Source organism: Zingiber officinale, chromosome 11A, assembly GCF_018446385.1.
Source record: "Zingiber officinale cultivar Zhangliang chromosome 11A, Zo_v1.1, whole genome shotgun sequence".
NCBI lineage: Eukaryota > Viridiplantae > Streptophyta > Magnoliopsida > Zingiberales > Zingiberaceae > Zingiber > Zingiber officinale.
The window spans coordinates 31,284,367-31,309,140 of record NC_056006.1 but is presented as its reverse complement, the minus strand read 5'-3'; the positions used below and the strand labels follow the sequence as shown (position 1 = coordinate 31,309,140).

General features: G+C 38.5%; 1 protein-coding gene across 1 annotated transcript; it reads left to right on the top strand.

Annotated features, from left to right (window-relative positions):
- The first annotated feature begins 21,893 nt into the window (after positions 1-21,893).
- On the top strand, positions 21,894-24,345 carry LOC122031951 (sugar transport protein 7-like). The gene is made up of 4 exons (XM_042591182.1): positions 21,894-22,277; positions 22,581-22,900; positions 22,975-23,601; positions 23,690-24,345. The coding sequence occupies exons 1-4, from the start codon at positions 22,124-22,126 to the stop codon at positions 24,134-24,136; spliced, it is 1,548 nt and encodes a 515-aa protein (XP_042447116.1). The 5' UTR covers positions 21,894-22,123; the 3' UTR covers positions 24,137-24,345.
- The last annotated feature ends 429 nt before the right edge of the window (positions 24,346-24,774 follow it).

Genomic DNA, 24,774 nt, shown 5'->3' with positions numbered 1-24,774 from the left:
TATAAAAAAAATCAATTTAGAATTTTGATACTTTCTTAAGGAATTAAAAGAAAACTCATGCTTTAATCAAATGTGATTAAGCCTTGAAGAGTAATATGTGTCAAGCTTTGAGGATTTGAAGTTAATTTAAATTGACACATTTAGAAAAGGAAAAGAAATGCCAAGTTGGGGTTCTGGCATTTTCTTAGAAGGTTAAAGGCAAATCTAAATCTTAAGTCTCAACATTTAATCCTTAAGAGGAGTAATTTGTGTCAAAAAAAAAATTGAGGATTGAATTCTTAATCCCAATTGGCACATATAAAAAGGGATAAAAGAAATGTCAAGTTGGGTTTTGACATTTCTTCAAGAAATGGGCAATTTAGGATTTAATTTTAAGATTAGCTAAGATTTAAGGACACTTAGATAGGTAATCTAGGTATTTTATTTATACTAATTTGTCATGCTTTGTTTGCCCATCATATGTCATGACATCATATTTATATTTAGCATTCATATTTTATTATGAAAAATACAAAAATACTATGTCATGCCATACATACATCATGTAACTATAGCTTGCTTTTCATTTTGAAAATTACTTATTTTGATGTATGCCATAACACTTCATGTATTATGTTAATTTCCTTGTAATTAAGGACAAAAGGCATTTACTAAGAATGGTAAATATCCATACAAGTGGGATGATACCAAGTGACATCCTAGGTGGATGATCATAAATTTCTTAATGCCTAGATAGATATGCATGATCCCTTAGTTTAGGGCAAAACCAAATGTACATCTCACAAAGAATCATAAGGTGACTTGTATGTATTTTAGTACACATTAGATACAAGTGAGATGCTAGGATGGTGAACAAAACTCAAGATGTTGATCTAGTGCATCTTGTTGAGTTTTAGGTTCATCAAAGAACATAGTCATGTGACTTCCAATCATTGGGAAAGCTTATGTACAAGTCATGTGCATTGAGCCCAAAGAAAATGGTTGGATATTGGTTGTGAAAATGATTTTAAAATACTTTTGGAAAACCTTGGTGAAGACTATCTTTTGATAGTAATCATCATTGAAAAGTTAAACACAAACTAAGAGAAAATGTTGAAGTTTTCAAGGGTTTTCAAAGTTGTATCAATCTTTGAAAATAGGAAGTATTTTCATAGAAAACTATTTTTACTTGATAAAGTATACCCTAAATAATGTCTACATGAATTTTCATGATTTTTAGAATTTTGTAGAATTTTTGGAGAGTTTCTGAATTTCGCTGAAATTGAATTTCAAGAAATCAGAAACCCAATCGATTAATCAATCGATCGATTGGGAAGTCATTTCCCGTGAACAGAAGGGTAGTGAATCGATCAACCGATCGATTGACCCAGGCTGGATCGATCAGTGGATTAATTCAAAGGGCACTTCTACGAGCAATAGCTTGCGGAATCGATCAATGGACCTATTGAAGTGATTTTAATCGATTGAGTCCCAACTTCAATTGATTGGGAAGTCTAATTTTGGCCTGAAAAGCCTGATTTCAGCACTTTAAGTCACTTCGAGTCCCAATAACCATTCCAAACCCCTTGGAATATATTTGTAGACACTTAAGGGGAGTTTTCTTGTTGAAAATAAGTATGGATTGGTTAAGAGAAATCAAAGTGAAGTTTAGGATAAGGTTTAGTTTCAATTCTGACTTTTGGAACCTTAAAACTTCAAGTTTTGGTTTTCAAGGGTCATTAACCATTCCTAACCCTTTGGAGTATATTTGCATACACTTAGGGGGAGTTTTCATGATGAAAGCAAGCATGGTTTGGTTAATGTAGATTTAGGTGAAGTTTAAGTTGAGGTTTAGTTTCATTATTACATTTTGAACCTCAAAACTTCAAATTTTGATTTTCCTAATTATTTAGGAACCCCAAGTCATTGTTGGTGCAATGATAGAAGTTTGACCATGTTTTTAGGAGGAGTTACTCTTTGAAAATATAAAAATCTTTTCAAAGACCTTGGAAGGGGGTTAAACCTTCGTGATGAGTTAATACTCAGGGTCGAGTATTGGGGAGTAATGAAAGATTGGTTATCTTCATTGCTAGGATGATAAATGCTCTCGGATGAGCATTGTGGAGTAGATTACTGCTCAAGGGGGAGCATTGGGTTAATGAAGGGGATCGGATCTTCATTGGTAAAGTGAAAAATGCTCTTGGATGAGCATTGAAACGAAGAGTACTGCTCAAGGGGGAACGTTGGATACAATGAATGAGACTTTCATTGGTGAAATGAAGGACTGCTCTAGGATGAGCATTGTGAAGTGAAGTAGAGCTCAAGGGGGAACTTTGGAGACAATGAAGGGTATGTGATCTTCATTGTGGGGTTCACTCTTATGGAGAAGAGTTTGTTTTCAGTTTTTGATGTGTGACAAAGGGGGAGAATGTAAGGTTAAGTTAGGCCTTCATCCCAAGCAGGGGGAGTTTGCCCTCCAGGAAAGGGAGAGAACGAAGGAAACCTTCAATTATGCTTTGTCATGGAGTTAAGGCTATGGGATTTAGCCTTGTTATGAAGAATGGTGTTAAGGCTATGGGATTTAGCCTTGATATGAAGTTAGAGTTAAGGCTATGGGATTTAGCCTTGATATGAAGTTGGAGTTAAGGAAGTTGGAGTTAAGGCTATGGGATTTAGCCTAACTTAGAGTATTGTCAAACATCAAAAAGGGGGAGATTGTTGGGACAATTTCCCTTGGTCAAGGTTGACCAGTTTGACTAAGCTTGAGTCGAGTCAAGCTTGAGTCGGGATTTGAGTTTTGATGTTTGACAATATATGGAGATTGCTAGGGCAATCGTCCGGTTGTGGAGATGGTAAAATGGTTGACCAGGTTGATAAAGACAAGTCAAGTAGGTCAGGGATGATAGGAGACTTGATTGGGGAAGTCCTAACGGGAGGTTAGGCAGTGGTGAAGTTCTAACTAAAGTTTAGGCAGTGGTAGAAGTCTTAACTGGAGGTTAGGCGTATGAAAGTCCTAACTGGAGGTTAGGCGTATGGAAGTCCTAACTGGAGGTTAGGCGTATGGAAGTCCTAACTGGAGGTTAGGCAAATTAGAAAGTCCAAGTATGATCTTGGCAAAGGAGAAAGTCCTGGTGAGGAGCCAGGCATTTGGGAAGTCCTGGTGAGGAGACAGACAACTGAAAGTCCAAGTATGATTTTGGCAAAGGAGAAAGTCCTGGTGAGGAGCCAGGCAATTGGGAAGTCATGGTGAGAAGCCAGGCACGGAAAATCCAGATGGTTCAAGGATGAATGGACATCTGGTGAAAGTCTAAGTCGGTCATGGAGGACCATACTTGGTGATTAGAAGTCCAACGAGAAGTTGGCAAAGAAAAAGTCTAGATGGGTCAAAAGTTGACCGAACTCTTAGCGGTCGTAAGTCCAATAGGGAGTTGGCATGGAACTAGGAAGTTCAGACATAGTAAACTTCTGAAGGCCATAACTTTTGACTCGGATATCAGAATGAGGTGATCTCAGATGAAAAACGAAGCTAATTTCAAGCTCTACATAGTTTTATGGGTTTTAATCGATTGGGAAATAAATTGGGGGGTTCAATTGATTGGTCAATCGATTGGTTGACGTAAGTTTATGCAGAAAAGCTGTGGATCGATTGGGTAATCGATCAAAACTTCCCCAATCGATTGGTCAATCGATTGGGAGAGTTTTTGAGCGAATGGTAAGCTTTTGAATCGATCAGTTGATCCATTGAAACCTACAATAGATCGGTCGATCGATTGGAGCACTGGAAATCACTCAAGAAGCCTTGAATCGATCGGGCAATCAATTCAGGGCGATTCCAGAGAGCACAGAGGTGCTCTGGATCGATTGGTCGATCAATCCAAAGCCTCCCTAATCGATTGGGAGCAATCCAATTGATTAGGATTCGACCGTTGGCGCAGGTTTTAGCCGTTGGCGTGCGATTCCTTCGGCACTTCTTCGTTTCTTCTCTACGAGTGCTCACAGCAAAGCTCCACAGCAATTCCTTGATTCTCACCGCTAGTTCTTGAAGGTTCTTGGAGGTACATCTAAGTCAAGAGGCGAGTTACAACAAGAGAAAGAAGCTAGGGTTAGGGTTTATTGTACTAATCTTGTAAGATCTCCCTTGTATTTGCTTCTCTTTGTATTCTTGTTGTATTGTGAGCTTGTAAGGCTTCTCCGCCTTCGATAGTTACCGTAAAGGAGTGTTTTCATAGTGGAGGGTGCGTGAGTGTGTGGATCCTTGGACTAGTCATCTCTTCTTGAGGTGGATACCAAGTAAATCTACTTGTTAGCATTGTATAGTTTGTCTTCGAGTTGTATTCCGCTGCAAATCATCAAGACGAAGCAAACGACGCAAGACGTGAGCAAGAACCGCTATTCACCCCCCCCCCCCTCTAGCGGGCACAAAGGTCCCTACAATTTCTTCAACTTTTAGGGTATTTTGGTTATAGACTCTATAGGCCCTACTGGTTGAGGAGTACCCTAAAAATATTCCTTGAACTGATTTGGGTGTAAATTTTCCTAAGTAATCTTTAGTGTTTAAAATGTGAACTTTACATCCAAATACTTTTAAATAGTTCAGGTTGGGAATTTTATTATAGTATCTTTCATAGGGGATTTTATTGTGTAATTTGTTAATAAGAATTCTATTTTGAATGTAGTTTGCTATATTTATTGCTTCGGCCCAGAATTGATGATTTAAGTTATACTCATTTAACATGGTTCTAGCGGCCTCTTGTAGAGTTTTATTTTTTCGTTCCACTAAACTGTTCTGTTGGGGGGTTCTAGGGCATGAAAAATTCATGTTTGTATCCATTGATTTTATAAAATTGGGTAAACCTATGATTTTCAAATTCACCCCATGATCACTTCTTATTCTTTTATTTTTGGTATCTTTTTCATTTTTTGTTAACTTGCAAAAATTATTAAAAGCTTCAAAGGTTTCATCTTTTGTTTTTAGAAACTTTACCCAAGTGAACCTAGAGTAATCATCAATTATGACTAAGCAATACTGGTTCTTGCTTAGTGACTTGGCTCTATGTGAATCAAATAGATCTAAATGTAGGAGCTCAAGTAAGGAGTCAGTTCTTTCTAGATTGGTTGATTTGTGGGTTGATTTGGTTTGTTTACCTTGTTGGCAAGCTTGGCAAATTGTATTTTCTAACTTCCTTAATTTGGGTAGCCCTCTAACTAAGTCATTTTGACTGATTTTTTAAATGAGTTTGACATGAATGTGACCCAGTCTTCTGTGCCACAAGTTGGTTTCCTCTTGTTGTGTCAAGAGACACTTTGTTGAGGATATGGGTAGGTCAATTGTGTAGATGTTATTTTTCCTAAGCCTCTTAAGTATGATTTCGGGGTTATGAATATTTTTAACTAAGCACCCAGAATTATCAAAAGTAACTAATTAGTCACTATCACACAATTGACTTATACTCAGTAAATTAAAGTTAAAATTTTTAACTAATAAAACGTTTCGAATAATGAAATCGGAACTAAGTTTGATACTACCCTTTCCAATTACCTTAAGTTTACTGTCGTTGCCAAATGCAACTGATCCTAGGTTCTTGCATTTGAGCTTGGTGAACTTCAACCTATCTCCAGTCATATGTCTGGAGCATCCACTATCCAACATCCATTAATCCAATTCCTACACATAAAGTATTTGAATTGGATTCTTTTTGATGGATCAAAAGATAGTTTGATTGAAATAAACTCCCTAATTTTCCATCTCAACCATTTTAGGTTAACACTTAGTTATTTCTATGGGTGATTGTGAGATGGTTGAGTTTGTTTTAAGTTAAGTACCTTTAGAAGAATAATTAAGGTAATTAATTTTGAGAAATTTTAAGTTAATTAATTTTTGGAATTTTAATTTAATTTTAATTTAATTTTAATTTAATTTTAATTTATTTTATTTTATTTTATTGAATTTTATTTAATTTTAATTTAATTTAATTTTAATTTAATTGAATTTTATTTTATTTTATTTTTATTTTTATTTTAATTTAATTTAATTTAAATTTAATTTAATTTAATTTAACTTTAATTTAATTCTAATTTTATTTAATTTTACTTTAATTTAATTTAATTTAATTTAAATTTTATTTAATTGAAATTTAATTTAATTTTAATTTAATTTTCATTTCATTTAATTTAATTTAATTTAATTTTAATTTAATTTAATTTTATTTAATTTTTAGTTCTTAGTCATCTCACCCGATCTAAATTTCTAATCAGGGAATCCTATGATTTTGTGAGATGAATTAGGTTTAATTTTGGGGTTTGATTTAACTTTGTGTTAGATTCAGGTTTAGCTTTGGGCTCAGCAAATAGGCATTCTTTGGATAAACTTCTGGGCTATGGTGAGTCACATGGAGATCATTAAAGTAACCATGTCTTCGAGATTTTCCAAATAGTCCTATCCATTGAATTTAGTACGAAACCTTGGTCTAACAAGTTAGGATCCATAAAGGGTAGCTTCGGTTAGTTCCACTTAGCTAAATGCACCAAGTCGAAGTCATATCTTCCTAGACATGCATAGACTAAGCTTCCCTAACGTACTATCATCCAAAACTTCACCAATACCATTGATCAAGTTAAACTTGTTCCCTTTTTAATTAGTTATAATTACCCTACCGGGTAGCTTTGTTTGGGTTACCCTGTCGGGTAGGTTAGTTTTGGAGGTGCCAGCTATTCTGGAGCCTCCACCTAAATTATTGATAATTTTTTATATTTTTATTTAATTTATAGTTTAGATTTAAGTTTTTAATTATATTTTAATTATGTTCTTTTAATTTTATTTATTTAATTATTTATTTATTAAGATAATTTTTCTTTGTTTATTTATTTATTAAGATAATTTTCCTTTATTTATTTATTTATTTATTAAGATACTTTTTCTTTTTGCTCCCCCTGGATCATAGCCTCGATAAGGTATATCAAGATAATGTACTTGATCCTTGGGGACCCAATATTGACCAAGTCCAACTTGATTGACCAAGTTGGACTTGGGTACCCATGATTGGACCACTTTTCTATTTGTTTTGTGTACAAGTGATAAATATGATCTATACTTCTTTTTAGGCATGAATTCAATTCTGGATCTGTTGTATACGGCCTTTTGTTTTCCAAGAATCAAGTCAAGATTCTTGGAACCCAAAGTGAATCGTTCCAACACGGTCTTCAAATCCTTGACTTGAATTTTCAAGTTGGAATTCTCTTCCTCAAGCTCTTGGACTTGAGTCGAGGTTCCAGTCTGAATGGATTCAGACAAGGATTTGGGGTTGGTCACTTCTTTAAGGGTTGTTACCTCTTTCAGAAGTGACTTGATCCGAATATTGGATTTTGCTAATTTACGTAATAAATAATTAATCAAATTGTTTAAACTCGGAATACATACAGTGGGGTCAGGCCCTTCAGAAACGGATATGGATCCGTGGCTTCTTTTCGATTCAGCTTCTGATTCGCTCTCGCTCTCGGACGCATTGGTCTGGTCCCGGACCATCAGTGCAAGGAGACTCGTCTGATCGAGTTCGTCGTCGTCGTCTTCTGAGGAAGATTCTTCGAATGTTGCCTTCAAGATCTTTTTCTTTCTTTGTTTCTTTACCTCCTTTTGGTTGGGACAGTTGGCCTTGATGTGTCCCTTCTAGTTGCAGCCACCTTCGAGCTTGATTGGGCTTCCTTGGACTGAACTGCCTTCTTGTTGAACCCCTTCTTCTTCTTGTAGAGCTTCTTTACAAGGTTGACGAGTTCAGCTATTAGCTCGTCTTCTTCATCGTCTGAGTCAGGTTCTTCATCCGATTCTAGTTCGATTCTACGCCTTGGTCTTGGTTCGCGTGTTTTGCTTGTACCTGCAACTAAAGCAATGCCCTTCTCGGTTGGCTGTGCATTAGTCTGCTCATGTAATTCAAACTCAGAGAATAACTCATCTAATTTTATAGAAGATAAATCCTTGGAGACTTTGTAGGCATCTACCATTGATGCCCCCAATGAACTCCTCGGAAACGCATTGAGAGTGTACCTTATTATATCTCTATTCTCAACCTTTTGCCTGATCGCATGGAGGGAGTTGAGAATATCTTGAATACATGCGTGGAGTTGACTTATTGTCTCTCCTTCCTGTATTTTGAGATTATATAATTTATTAAACAATAAATCTCTCTTGCTTACCTTAGTGTCAGAGGTGCCCTCGTACAGTTCGATCAGCTTCTCCAATAGCTCTTTTGCGGTTGAAAACGGACCAACTCTGTTGAGCTCCTCCTTGGTCAGTCCACACTAGAGGGTGCAGGTCGATCTGGCATTGGCTTCCACCTTCTTGATTAGAGCAGGTTCCCAGTTCTCGCAGGGTGTAGGCTTGCCGTCTTCGTCGGTTGGCAGTTGGAATCCAGTCTTGATGATCATCCATATCTCGAATTGGATCTTTAGGAAATTTTCCATTCGTCCCTTCCAGTACCCAAAATCTTCTCCGGTGAAGAGTGGGGGACGAACGGTGTTGTATCCCTCTTGCTGGGCCATTTAGTTAATATGCAAGTACAGAGTAGAACAAGATGTCCCAAGACTAGGTCATGGCTAGAGGGGGGTGAATAGCGCTCGTGGCTATTTCGTTCAATTTAAAATGTATCGAGTAGATAAACTCAGCGAAAATAGTAAAGAAAGCAACAAACAAACACAAGCTATTTACTTGGTTCGGAGCCTATGACGACTTCTACTCCAAGGCCCACTCTCGTTGAACGTTTACGTTGGGCAACAACTATAATCTCGAAAAGTATTACAAACTAAATACAATTATGAACTGAAATAAACTTTATACCGACAATAATAAAATCGAAACTGAAGCTCTGGGTCGTCGGGATGTCGCTACAGCACTTCAGAAGCAATTCTTGAGCAGAACACAGGAGAAGGAAAGCTTTTCACTTGTTGTATTAACCTGCTGCTCGAATGCCCCTTTTAAACAGTGTTGAAGGCGCCTCAAACACCACCCAAGGCGCCTCCAACACCCCGAGTCAGCTGCGTGGATCAGCACTGAAAAATTCTCCTCTGATCCACTTGGAGGCGCCTCCATGCTAGTCCAAGGTGCCTCCAAGCCTTATTCCAAGGCGCCTCCAGATCCATCTGAGGTGCCTCCAAGCCTATTGCATAGCTACCTTCAGCCTTGTACCTGAGGCGCCTCCAAGCTCCATGGAGGCGCCTTGGGCACTGTTCATCCGAGGCTTAAGGTTACTTCTTTGTTCCTGCAACATGTGTTAGTCCCAAATACATACCCTGCAAAACAAAGTTAGCACATAATAGTTATAAATAAGATATTGATAGTCTCCGGACTATCCGAGTCTAACTTCGGATTTCCTACCGGAAACCCTAGGTCGACCCGACGCCTAATGTTCCCTCTGCGGGGAACGCGTCCTCACTTACTCCACTCGGGAGATTTACCTGATGTCAGCACTATCCTCCTGATCTACTAGACTTTGCTTGGCACTCGATGCTTTCGGACTTTCTGCTGGGCACCTGCTCCCCGACCTGTCTAGTCTTCCACCTGGTTCGCGATACCAGGACTTTTCACCTGGGGTTACCACTCCCTAGGACTTTTGCCTGAAGCCCTCGACCCACCAAGACTTTCCACATAGGGTTACCACCCCCTAGGGTTTTCCACTTGTCTAACCGTAACTAGGACTTTTACCTAAGTACACTTAGGACTTTCCTGCAAGCCCATTCAAACTATTAAATCACAAACCAACTTAACTTTGAACCCTTTGTCATTATCAAAACACAGGTCCGATCGTCGGATGCTTCCCACACCAACAGATTGTACTCGGGAAAAAAATCCCAATGGGCACTGTAGCAGTCAACGGGGGGGACGGAGGGGAGGGGGGAGGGATTGTAGCAGTCAATGGCACTATAGCAATTACTGTGGCAGTGGACTGGTAGAGAGTCGTTGGGGTAGCACCAGTCAACTGGTGCAAGGACCAGTTGACTGGTAACGGTAAAACAGCAGGGTTGTTTTCTTCCAAGCTCTATAAGAAGGAGCTTGGGATGGTCGACCAAGGTGACGAAATTAGACTTGGTTAAAGCCTAATTAGTAGTCACTAAGTACTCAAGGTTTCCTTAAATCCAAGTCTTTTGGTGAGTGTTGTGGTGAGGTTTCTCCACCCACAAGGAGGTTTGAGCTAGACGGAGTTTTTGAGGACTAATCCACTGATGAATTGAGGGATCGTCCACCTTAGGGACAACCGTTGAGTAGGAGCAAGTTATCTCCGAACCACGTTACATGGACGTGTATTGGTTTGCATTTCTTTCTTGTTTAGTATTCGTATTTGTATTTGTTATTGTATTTCCGCTTGCGCACTAACGAATACGTAGGAAGCAATCGATTTGGGGGCGCCATCTATCCTACCCCCTTCAAGTCGGCCACCAATCCCCTACAAGTGGTATCAGAGCCGAGGTCGCACTTCACCGGACTAATCGCCAAGAAGAGCAAATACAAGAAGATGACCGGCTTGATTGAACCGCCAAAGTTTGAAGGCGGAGGCTTATGGGACATCACCTATTGAATGATGAAGATGGAGGTCTTCTTCTACACGAATTGGGATACCATGATGGTGATCAAGGAACCATTCGAAGTCCTGAAAGACAAAAAGGGAAGAAGCTCTGACCACGACATTGGACGGAAGAGCAAACCACACGGTCAAAGGTAAACGATAAGGTAATATCAATTTTGGTAGATATTTTGCCTTCTAACGTGTTAAGTGATGTAGGTGAATACAAAAATGTCCATGAATTATGGATAAAGATAAAGAAGGTTCAATGGGAAGAACCTATGCCTATATAAGAAGAAGAAGAGCCCAAGGAGATGGGTTTGATTGCTCAAGGAGAGGAGGTGGAGCAACCGAAAGTTGAGTCATGCTCAACATCCGAGGAGGAGGAGGATGAGGAAGCATCATCGACATTCTTAAGGATTGAAGAAGAATCCAAGACGGATGAAGAAGAGGTCTTGGAGGTCAACTTAGTGAGTGTCTCCACCGAAGTCAAGTCAAAGGACCATATCATATGCTTCGGGTGCCATGAGAAAGGACACTACAAGAGTAGGTGTCCATTGGGTAAGGAAGAGGTAACTCCTAAACCTACTCAAATTATTTTAGATACTATTGTAGGTTGTAGGAATGATGGTGTCAATAAGAAGAAGGAGAAAAAGCACATTAGATGCTTCACGTGTGGTGAAATGGGGCACTACCACACCAAATGCCCATGGAAGAGAGAGCTCAAGAAGTTGGCGCATTTGAAGATGCAGGAAAAGAAGTGGAGGAAGAATGGAGGCGCATGTCAAGGGGGAGCTCCAAAGGTACAAGGTAAGGTAACCCCTAGTTTAAATTTGAAGTCAAACTTTCATTCTTCCATGCATGCTAGGAGAAATGATTTTGTTAATCATAGTATGCCCATGCAAAATTTTGGATTTAAATATCATGATAGGAATAGGGTAATTGTAGATCATAACCCTAGGAGAACCATTCATGACAAATCTAGGCATGATAGATCTAAGGAGAATCTAGGCAAAAATCCAAAGAAAGGAAGACATATACCTAGAAAATTGGGTAGGTCCAGGAATGTCCAAGGTGGACAAATTAACTCTAGGGTTAGGAACCTAGAGAAGGAGAATCAAGCCTTAAGGGAAAAGCTTGATAAGTTAGAACAATTCCTTAAGAGATTCAATGTTGGATCTAAGGAATTAAATATGATGTTGGGTAGTCAATGACCCAACAATAATAGATTAGACTTGGGATACCGATCTAGTCCCTCCAAGGCCAAGGAGAGATCATATGCTAGGGTGGAAAATGATCATGGCAAGGGAGAGTTCTCTAATGCTAAGGGAAAGTCGTATACTAGGGTTGCATATAACTATAGTAAGGAGAAGTCAAGAAATGGCAAGGGAAAGTCATTTAAAAGTAAGGAGAAGTTAACCAAGGACAAGGTGTCCAAGGTTAAGAAGGTTAGATTTGTAGGCCAAGTGTCACCAGAGGTACATTAATGTGGCCTAGCGATTGTGGATGAGTCACCTAGAGAGGTGGCTAAGACTAAGGGCTCTAGGGGGAAGTCAAAGAGTCAATTTGGGACCCATGGCAAATGGATCTCAGGTGGGTACTACTTGGGAGTCTAGAGGAGCCATGGAGTGTACCAAATGGTTTGGAGACGGACTTGAGTCTCAAACCTAGGGATTTGGCACACATGGTTTGTGTTTCATGCAAGAAATATGGCATTTGGGGTCATATAGCATGATAAATGGTTTTATATGTATAGATGGCATATAAACCAATGCTAGGGATGCATTATGGGTTGGTATGGGCAAATACATCAAGAGGAAGCCAAAACTAGGACTTTAGGTCAAGGTTCAATTAAACCATTTAGCTAGTTTTAGATTTTGTGTCAATTTTAGGATTGGTGATAGATATATTTTGTAATGTATTTTTCCCAAGTAGACACTAGTAAAATAGACCTCTCCACAAAATTTTAGAATTTTGGATGTTTGTGAAATTTCTGATGCATTTCTGAAGTTGGTCAGAAAAGATTGATTTTTTTCAGAAATAGGGTACAAGTCGACTAGTACATATACCAGTCGACTGGTAACGATGTTTTTGAGCATAGAATGTCTTTGTAAGCTCATTTTGATGAGGGCAGCCGACTGGTGTCGATACCAATCGACTGGTAACAATAGATTTCGAACACAAAATGCTTCTGTGTGTTGATTTCAATAGGGGCAGTTGACTGGTACCAAGGGGTAGTCAATTGATACCAGCCTGATATTATTTTTCAATGTTGTTCTTGACCATGTCAACTCGTTTAGATGTATGAAATCCATGGGAGATAAATACATGAGTGTAGGGTCAGTTTGGACAATAAGTTTTCAACAATTGAGATATTGTTGGAGAGCTTTTTGAATGTTAAGCAAAGGGGGAGAAGTAAGATTTAGTTGGGAAAACCTTAAGTGTCTTTGTATAGGAGGAGCCTTGTGATAGATTCTTAAATATCCCTGTAGGAAAATCCTACCTCATTGGAGAGCTAAGGTATAGGGGGAGCCTTGTGATAGGTTCCAATGCATGTTTGCATTTTGTTTCGGCGGTGTAAGTCCAAGTGTGTAGCCTTGGCAACGTAAGTCCATTCGGCGGTGTAAGTCCAAGTGTGTAGCCTTGGCAATGTAAGTCCATTCGTTGTTAGCATGTTTAATTATTTGCTATTATATTTTCCCTAACTTAAACGTTTTGCCAAACATAAAAAAGGGAGAGATTGTAGGAGCAATCCTAATGGTCCGTGTGGCCATGTGTTTTGGTGTTTGGGCAAAGGATTTAAGTTAGGTTTACCCTTGTTATTTGATATGTGTATGTGAGTGTGCAGGTTTGTAGGATACACATATGACTCAGCTTGATGGCTTCAGGTCCGGTGAAGGATGGAGCATCCGAGTGAACGTGGACAAGGCAACAAGGACAAGGGTCGAGGGAAGCGACTTCGAGGCATACGCGAAGGATGGCATTGGGGCCGAGCCGCGGGCTTGGATACATCCGAGGGACGAGAGCTAAAAGAAGTAGGCTTGAAGGCAAGAGGTCAAGGCTGCAAAGAAAAGTCAGGTGAGTCGTGAGGGTATGAATGCATGAGAGATTATACTCGGGAAAAAAATTTCGGTGGGCACTGTAGCAGTCAATGAGGGGGGGGGTATTGTAGCAGTCAACAGATACTATAGCAGTCGACTGGTGCACTATAGCAGTCGACTGGTGCACTGTAGCAGTCAACTAGTAGAGAGCCGTTGAGCGAGCTATTGGGCTAGCACCAGTCAACTGATAACGGTAAAACAGCAGGGCTATTTTCTTCCAAGCTCTATAAGAAGGAGCTTGGGATGGCCGACCAAGGTGACGAAATTAAACTTGGTTAAAGCCTAATTAGTAGTCACTAAGTGCTCAAGGTTCCCCTTGTGTCCAAGTGTTTTGGTGAGTGTTATGGTGAGGTTTCTCCACCCACAAGGAGGTTTGAGCTAGCCGAAGTTTTTGGAGACTAATCCACCGATGGATTGAGGGATCGTCCACCTTACGGACAGCCGTGGAGTAGGAGCAAGTTATCTCCGAACCATGTTACATAGATGTGTATTGGTTTGCATTTCTTTCTTGTTTATGTTTGTATTTGTATTTGTTATTATTTTTTCGCTTGCGCACTAATGAATATGTAGGAAGCAATCGATTTGGGGACGTCGTCTATCCAACCCCCTTCAAGCCGGCCACCGATCCCCTACACAAGGCTGATGTGGAGAAATGGCATGGTTAAAGTATCAAGACACTATGGTCTGATCGTGGTGGCGAGTACCTCTTAGGAGAGTTTAGGAGTTACTTATCAGAGGCCGGGATTCAATCCCAACTGTCTGCACCTGGTACACCCCAACAGAATGATGTGACAAAATGAAGGAATATGACTCTTATGGAAATGGTTAGATCAATGATGAGTTATTCAAAATTACCAAATTAGTTTTGGGGATATACTCTGGAAATGGTAGTGTACATTCTGAACTTGGTACCTTCTAAGTCAATACCCTCTACTCCCTTAGAATTGTGGAATGGGGTAAGCCTAGTCTGAAGCATATTTAGATTTGGGGTAGTCCAGCACATGTGCTGAAGGGAGACACTGATAAGTTGGAATCACGTACAGAAGTTCGCTTGTTTGTGGGTTATCCTAAAGGAACGAAAGGTGGTTTATTTTATAGTCCTAAAGATTAGAAGATCATTGTTAGCACCAATGCCCGATTTTTAGAAAAGGAATATGTAATGAACCACAAGACCATGAGTAAAATTGTTCTTAAAGAAATAAGAGAAGACACGTCTACTTTAGTACCAACGGTATGAGATACCATGAGAAACTGCAACACGTGTCACAAATGATGCACAATTACAAGCAGTGTCACGTCGTAGTAGGAGGGTTGTTCGTTAACCTGATATATTCATATTTTGGGAGTCTTTAGACTTGATCCCTGGTAAACATGAACTTGATCTCTGCATATTTGATGAAGCACTCCAAGATAAAGATACAACATCTTAGCAAAGTGCAATGAACTTTGAAATAGAATCTATGTATTCTAATCAGGTCTGGAAGCTTGTAGAACCACCAAATGGTGTAAAATCCATTGGGTGTAAATGGGTCTACAAAATAAAAAGAGAGACAGACAGGAAGGTGGAAATCTTCAAAGCAAGGCTTGTTGCAAAAGGGTATACTCAGAAAGAGGGAATCGATTATGAGGAAACATTTTCGCCGGTAGTCATGCTTAAGTCTATCCGGATTCTTTTATCTATTACCGCTCATATGGATTATGAGATTTGGCAAATGAATGTTAAGACAACTTTCCTTAATGGAAATCTTGAAAAAAACATCCATATAAAGCATCCAGAGGGATTAATTGCGAAGGGCAAAGAGCATCTTGTATGTAAGCTCAATCGGTGTATTTATGGACTGAAGCAAGCTTCAAGATCTTTGAACATCCGGTTTAATAAAGTGATCCAGTCTTATGGATTCATTTAGTGTCCGGATGAGTCTTGTGTATACAAAAAGAGTGATGGAAACGTGGTAGTATTTCTTATACTATACGTAGATGACGTTTTGCTCATTGGCAATAATGTCAAAATGTTGTCAGACATAAGGGTATGGTTGTCCAAACAGTTTGATATGTAGAACTTGGGAGAATGTGGACATATTCTTGGGATCAAAGTAATAAGGGATCACAAGAAAAGAATGTTGTGCTTATACCAAGCTTCATATATCGATACTATCCTAGCTCATTTTAGCATGCAAAACTCCAAGAAAGGTTTTCTACCTTTTCGGCATAGAGTACCTTTATCTAAAGAGATGTGTCCGAAAACATCAAAGGAGATAGAGGACATGAAGACAGTTCCTTATTCTTCGGCTGTAGGAAGTCTAATGTATGCAATGCTATGTGCGAGACCAAATATCTGTTTTGCCATGGGCATAGTTAGCAGATATCAAAGAAATCTAGGACAGGGATATTGAACTGCTGTAAAGCATATATTAAAGTACCTGAGAAGGACTAGAGATTATATGCTAATTTAACAGACAGATGATTTGATCCCTGTGGATTACACGGATTTGGACTTCCAATCAGATAGGGACAATAGTAAGTCAACCTCAAGATATGTGTTTACTTTGGGAGGTGGAGCCATTACATGGAGGAATGTTAAGCAGAAATACGTTTCGGACTCCACCATGGAAGCTGAGTATATGACAACCTATTAGACAGCCAAAGAAGTTGTATGGCTCAGAAACTTTTTAATGGACTTAGATGTGATTTTTGGTTTGCCCAAAATTATCACAATTTATTGTGATAATAGTGGTGCAGTAGCAAACTCAAAGGAACCACGAGCCCATAAGGCTAGTAAACACATTGAGCACATGTACCACCTAATACGAGACATCGTAAAGCGAGGAGAAGTTGTTGTCGCCAAGATTGCATCAAAAGATAACCTGACAGATACTTTCACTAAGGCCCTTCCTGCAAGAGCTTTTGATAGGCATGTTGAAGGGATGAAAATCAGATATATGGCAGCATATATGGCAGCATAGTCTTTTAGTATAAGTGGGAGATTGCTAGGATATATACTAGAAGCCTAGCTTTTTGTATAAACATTTATTTTGTAATAAGAATCACATTGGCCAAATGTCTGCATTTAGTTAAATGCAGTTGTCCATTTAATTTATATTGTAGATAACATGGTGTGTGATGTCACACAGAAGATCATGTTATCAGTTCCTTATAAATTATAAATAGTAGCTCACAACCAAGATTGATTAGGACAAACCATTGGAATGGTTGTAGTGTAATTTGATACTAGTTTATCTTGACTATAAAATTACAATAGTACACTATGTGTGTATTTAGTAGGACCATTTGAGGTTGTTCCTTTTATACTAACTGCATAAAAGAACATAACCTCTGTTATTATGGATGTATGTACTTTTAATCCCAATATAATAACAAACACATATACTTAGTATTTATTTCTTTAATTTATCAATGAGTGAGATTTATTTGTTAAATCAATAGGCCCGATAAGTTGGTAAATAATATTATTTACATGGTGTGTTGTTGATTATAGAAGGAAATTGTGTCCTAGTTATCTAGGTTGATGATGTCCCCTTGAGGAGCTCATAAGGATTGTCATGTAAACCCTGTAGGTGGACTTAGTCTGACATGACAATGAAGTTGAGTGGTACTACTCTTGGAAGTAGATATTATTTAAGTGAGTTGTCAATAACTCGTTTAATTAATGGACATTCAATATCTTAAACACAGGGAGATTAATGCACTCATGATAAGAAGGAGCCCATAATGTAATATGGGATTGGTGCGGTAGTTCAATAATAACTCTTTAGTGGTATGTATTATTGATGAACTTGAGTTGGGTGTTCGGGTCGAACACAGGAAGCTCAAGCTCATCAGGAGATCATAACAAATTCCTCCTCTAGGTCTTTGTTGAAGCCTCTTATTAAAAGCCTTTTTATCCACCCAAAGCCCAGCTTCTTACTCAAGCTAGGGGTCGGCCACATCCTTGCTTCGTGCCCAAGCAAGGGGTCGGCCAAGCCCATCTTGGTGTCCAAGATGTGGCTGGTCAAGCCTTGCTTGGTGACCAAGCAAGGGGTCGGCCACTAAAGAAATAAAGGAGAGATTTTAATTTTTGTTAAAATCTTTCCTTTTATAGCAATCTATAAAGGATTAAAAGAGATATTTTAATTTTAAAATCTTTCCTTTTTTGAAGTCATCCACATGATTTTAAAAGAGAGTTTTAAATTTTAAAATCTTTCCTTTTTTGTTGCCATCTATATTGGTTTAAAAAGAGATATTTTAATTTTTGATAAAACTTTATTTTTTTGTAAACATGATTTAAAAGAGAAGTTTAATTTTTAAACTTTCCTTTTGTAGCCATCACAAAAGGAAATTTAAAAGAGAGAGATTTTAATTATTATTAAAATTTCCTTTTTCCCATGATTGGAATTAAAAGGAAGTTTTAATTATGTTTAAAACTTTTATTTTTTGCATTCACCAAGGATTATAAAAGAGAGGTAGATGGTGCCTTATGGTACAACAACACAACAAAAGGTTCCCTCTTCTCTTTTCCTTGGTGGTCGGCCCTTCTCTTTCTCCTCTCCCTTTTTTTTCTTCTCTTGAGGTCGGCGGCACATCAAGCTCCATCTTCTTGTGGCCAGTTTGCTTGGAGGGGAAGAAGAAGAGAAGGAAGTTTCCTATTTTGGCATTCCTTGGGTGGCCAAAACTTGTAGGCAAAGAAGAAAGGCTCGGGTGGATTTCATCTTGATAGATCGTCGCCCACACGACGTCCAAGAGGAGGAGAGGAATACAACAGAAGATCAAGAGGTCTTTAAGATACAAAAAAAGGTATAACTAATTATTTGTTTCCGCTGCATAATTAGTTTGTGTTCTTTGTATGGATCCTGAAATACCAACACAAGAGACTAGCGATTTTGTGTATCGATTTTGTGTATTGATTTTATGTTTCGATTTTGTGTTTCTATTGTGGTCTCTATAGTTAACCCTAAGGTTACTGTAAGAAGTTTAAATATTCAATTTCTCTGAAAGGCTTTGTCTAAGAAGCGGTGGATGATCTCATATCCAAGAAGGCCGAGTGTCTTGTCATGTTTAACCTGAAAGCCAATTTTTGAAATAGATATTTAATTAATTTCTATAATATGGTTTAACTTCTGAAGAACACATAGGTTGAACTTGGAGTAAAAATGTTAAGTTCCGTTTCCAATCCAAATTTAACTTCTGAAGAACAACTTGGATTAATAATGTTAAGTTTCGTTTGCAATTCAAGTTTAACTTCTGTAGAGCACATGGGCTGCTAGGAAAAGTTCTGTGTTTGTACAAATTTTTGTACAGGGAAAGCAGAATGGAATTCCAAGTAGCACCCAACACTTAGCTCAACTATAATTTGGCTAAATCAATTCTAAATCAATCTTAATTTAAACCAACATAATTCTTATATTCGCACCTGCTCGTTGAATTTAGTTCAAACCCGATCTGATTTTAATTTAACGTCCTTACTTCATATTTTACGATTTAGTTCATCCATTTATTATTATATATTTTATTTTTAAAAGTTAATATTTAATATTCTAAGTCGTGATATTTTCTCATAAAAGTGGTACTATAGATTAGATCAATTTTAATTTTATGTTAAAGTAATGATGGAGTTTGGTATTATTTTTTTTTTAATCTCAAGAGGTGATCGCACCCGTCCTAACGTCGCTAGCTACGCCACTGAATATCATTATGATGATTTAAAAAATACACTTCTATTTTTTAGCCAAGTCTTTTTTAATAACGTTATCATTCATTCTCAAGGTATTATGCATTTTGAAGACCTATATAGTTTATTTTTGACATCTCTTATTTGATTTTGCATCTATTGACAATTAGGTCTACTAAAAAAATGTGCTTCATTTTGACTTACTATAAGATTTAAGTTAATCATGCATTCATCCTCGAGATTCAAAACTAAAACTATCCTTCATCACATAATTTGGGGATCCTATCTAAGTCAACTAGATCAAGAACATTTACAAATCACTAAAACTATCCTTCATCACATGGTTTGGAGATCCTGTCTAAGTCAACTAGATCAAGAACATTTGTAAAATGATTTTATAAATGCCCATCCAACTGCCTACTGATTTAAATAAGATATAACCAAACTCAACACAGTCTCAAGAAGGGACCACTGATAAAAAACAAGCCAAAGGCAAATTTTAGTCAAAAGCATGAATGATAAAGAAAACAAAAGCTAAGAATTGATAATCAAGCAAAGCACAGAAAAAGCTGACACATATTGTTGTTGAAAAGGACAGGTTGATTGTCTAGTGTACTTTGTATGGCTTTCCATCTCAAATAATTGCAACCTTTTATCTTTTTCCAAGTCCCATGAATCCCTGTCTTAAGGTTCATCATCAAGTCTTGACCAATAGGCCTAAGATTCTGAATATGAAATGGTGATGTTAATGCAAACAATTGCTAATAGAAAATCTCCGTGTCGATAATGAAGAAAAGAGATTTATGGCTTTGGTGTATTGAAAACTCTAAATTTCAAATTACACACAAAATGTTAAACTTACTTTTGTAAATGATGAAAAGTTTGAAATACAGCTTTACCTGAAATAAAAGTGAACCTCAAAAAGAGAAGAAGCAATAGACTAGAGGAATGAGACGTCGATGGATCCTCATTGATAGATCGTCGACTTCCAGATAGCCTAGTTCATATTAGGATTTTTGCATTTTTAAGTATGAGCGACAAAAAAGATAAGCGGCCAATAAGATTTTCACATATCGAATATTTAACTTTCGACACCAATGTAACTTATAGAATCAAGAGAAGTGAGATTGAAGATTAAGCACATCCGAATCAATAAACTGTTTTCCATTTTAAATATGATTCTGAGGATACACTTGACTTGTCATAATCATAGTTTTGGAGTATAAGTATTTTTTAAAGGAAGAGGGGCCTTTGATAAAACTTAAAACATGGTAAAAATTTTAAAATTTAAATGCACCCTTTGATAAAAATATCATTTATAATTGAGAAAAATATAAAAGAAAAAGGCACTTTTTTTAATAGAATCATCACAGGACGCTCTTATTTTTATTTTTTAATTTTATCAAAGTGTGCTTCGCTCCATCGTCTTTCTTATAAAATTAGAAAGATATCCTCAAACACATATTCTTGAATCGATTTTGATGATTTGACTGAACGATTTCAAATTTAAATTTTGAATCGATCAAGACTTGATCACTTGATCTATTCAGCAATATTTCTATAAAAAAACGTATAATTTTATAGTTGTCCTACTCAATAACATTCAACTGTAATAACATGGATTTTATTTATTTATTTATTTAATATTTATATTATAATAATTATGATTTTATAATTAATATAACAAGGATTTATTTATTCAATAATATTAAAGTGCTGTAATGTGGACTTAACTTGTTTCATTTAACAACATGAATATATCTTGTTCACATAATTAGTCTAATTCGACTATAAAAAATTAAAATGGGCTAGTATGTTTTGAAGATAGCCGTATAATTTTACCGTAGATACGGATGCGATGAGATGAGATGACGTGTCATTTTGTTAAAAACAAAAATCAAATAAAAGGGATATCCTTTGATTTTTGGAGCACATAAAACTCTTATAATTGTAGTCGGATCATGATCATAATCTAGTCATATTCTTTTTTGGATTCACCGTCTCCTTCAAATTATAGTTTGATTCGGAATGGACAATCGGAGATCGTCCGGAGCCATCAATGGTGGATAAGTGATCAGGTTGTCGGGCGCCAAGTCAGATAATTTTCGGACGATCTCCAATCATCCATTCTAAACGAAATTATAATTGAAAGGGATGATAAATCTAAAAAAATTGCAATTAATCATCCACCATGATTCGATTGTAATTATGGATATTTTATCATAGAGGTACGTTTGATTTACACGTTTTTCATTTTTATTTTCTGAAAAATATATGTTTTCTATAAAATAGAAAATGACTTTTTATCATTTTATATTTTTCTAAAAATTATTAACAATTTTTTTTTAAAAAACAAACATAAAAAGTACAAACCAAACATTATTTTCCAAAAACATATATTTTTCAGAAATTAAAAATGAAAAATATAAACCAAGCGACCCTAATTTTTTTACCCTTTACTCCTAATTATTTTACCCTTTACTTGGTAGCGGAGCGCGTAGTCGGTGAAGATGGAAACGGAACTCCCAGTTGTTTTGGCAAAGTTTTAATTTCTCATTTCCTATTATTTCTTTCTTTTTTTTTTTTTTCTTTCGGCAAAATGGAAATAAGTTAGAAGCATTACAAATATCGCCGAGCACGACTCCCATTTCTTGTAAAAAAAAACAAAACCCCACACCTTTGCCATGTTCATCTCCCTCGCCGGACTGGTCCCCTTCCGCCATGGCCCCTGACGGAAGAGATTAGAAGGATTTTACCAAGGCAAGTCGATCTTGCACTCTAACCAGTAGCGCGGAGCAGGGTGGTCGATCGATCGATCCGGTGGCCAAATCATGGCTGGCGGAGAAGGAATCGGGCGGCCGCCGCCTGGGGTGGCGAAGGAGAGGGTGGAGCAGTACAGGGGAAGACTCACCCCCTTTGTCGTGATGGCCTGCTTGGTTGCCGCCGTCGGAGGCTCCATCTTCGGCTACGATATCGGAATCTCAGGTCCGTCCTTTCTATCGGAAGGATCTTTGAATAATTGGTAATTTCTGTTGAAAAGGGGATTTTCCGACACGTGGAATTCTGCAACCCTAACAACTGTAGAAATCGGGATTACTTTTTGTGAAGATTCAAAATTTGTTTTTTTTCTTACATCTGGAATCATCCTTCTTGTTCTTCATTCAAACGATCTCGAACAGAAGTGTTAATTTGCTGCAATTGTTTGAGTTCTGGATTATCGATTTCGTGATGGCGGTTTCTAGTTTAGCTCAGAGTGTTTTTTCTTTTCTTCCACTTGAAATGAGGCAGGGGGAGTTACGAGCATGGACCCGTTTTTGGAGAAGTTCTTCCCTGTTGTTTACCGCAACAAGAACTTCAAATCGCACAACAATTACTGCAAGTACGACAACCAGGGCCTCGCCGCCTTCACCTCCTCCCTCTACCTCGCCGGACTCGTCGCCTCCATCGCTGCTTCCCCTGTCACCAGGATCTATGGCCGGCGCGCCAGCATCGTTTGCGGCGGCATCAGCTTCCTAGTCGGCGCCACCCTCAACGCCGCCGCACAGAACCTCGCCATGCTTCTCCTCGGCCGCCTCATGCTCGGCGTCGGAATCGGCTTCGGGGATCAGGTTTAGTAATTACTTGGCCGATATGCTCCTGGTGGAATCTCCGGCACTGAAGATTGGGTTTATTTTTGCTGCAGGCGGTTCCTCTGTACCTCTCGGAGATGGCTCCGGCGCACCTCCGCGGCGGACTCAACATGATGTTCCAGCTCGCCACCACCCTCGGGATCTTCTCCGCCAACATGATCAACTACGGCACCGAGAAGATCAAGCCATGGGGATGGCGGCTCTCCCTCGGGCTAGCGGCCGTCCCCGCGCTCCTGATGACCGTCGGCGGCGCGTTCCTTCCGGAGACTCCCAACAGTCTGATCGAGCAAGGGCGGTACGAGGCCGGCCGCCGCGTCCTGGAGCGGATCCGCGGCACGCACGAAGTCGACGCGGAGTTCCAGGACATAGTCGACGCCAGCGAACTGGCGCGCGCCGTCGAACACCCCTTCCGCAACATCATGCAGCGGAGGAACCGGCCGCAGCTGGTGATGGCCGTCTGCATGCCCGCGTTCCAGATCCTGACGGGCATCAACGCCATACTGTTCTACGCGCCGGTGCTGTTCCAGAGCATGGGCTTCGGCGGGAACGCGGCGCTGTACTCGTCGGTATTGACCGGAGCAGTGCTCGCCTCCTCCACGTTCGTCTCCATTGCCACCGTGGACCGGTGGGGGAGGAGGGCTCTGCTAATCGGCGGCGGCATACAGATGATCATTTGCCAGGTAAACATCGACTAATTGACGGTCGGCAGCATATAGATGATAAATCAAACAAGCTCACATGCTTCATTAATCCGACATGATCGAACAGGTCGTCGTCGCCATTATTCTCGGACTCAAGTTCGGAGACGACAAGCAGCTCTCGAAAGAATTCTCGGTTACCGTGGTGGTGGTGATTTGCCTCTTCGTCGCTGCCTTCGGGTGGTCTTGGGGGCCGTTAGGGTGGACGGTGCCGAGTGAGATCTTCCCATTGGAGACGCGGTCAGCTGGACAGAGCATCACGGTGGCCGTCAACCTTCTGTTCACCTTCGCAATCGCTCAGGCCTTCCTGAGCCTCTTGTGCGCCTTCAAGTTCGGGATTTTCCTGTTCTTCGCCGGGTGGATCATCGTTATGACCATCTTCGTCTACTTCTTCCTCCCAGAGACGAAGGGGGTGCCGATAGAGGAGATGATATTCCTGTGGAGGAAGCACTGGTTCTGGAGGAGAATCATGCCGCCGGTTGAGGCGCAGGAAGACAAAAATCAAATGGTGCAATGATGCAATCAATACATGGTTATACACTGAAAGCCAAGGCTAATCCTTTTTCTCTTTTATGTAAAAACAAATAAAATTCTAGGGTTGTGAAAGGTTATTTGAGTTATGTGGAGTCTAAATATAATCTAAGTTACTGAAATGGTGGTTTGAGTTTAACTTGTATCGTTTCAAATTTAAGTTTAGTCTTATTTGATGGTATTAAAAATTTTATATTGTTAGGCTTATTTGATTTATTAGTGAGTCTAATATTATAAATATATTTTTATGTTTCTAAATAATTATTTATATGTTTGATGAGATAAATATGGTTTAAAAATTGGAACCATGTAGTAAGTTTCCGAAATTATTAAATCATGTAGGGCAGTTTTAAAATTAGTAAATTATGTACCTATTTTTTATTTTATTCTTGTTAGTAGACTAATTTTTTTATATTGATTTTGTTCGATGTAAAACACTAAATTTTTTTATCAAATCAATTTATTGATTTACTTTTTTTTTTTAATCAAAGTTAATTTTAAGTAAAATTGATTAATGGATGAAACGACTTCATATTGATATAAATTAGTTTTAATATATTCGTTTATCTCACTTAATTATATTCAAGTTCTCAAACATCAATTTGACTCAAATATATTAAGAGC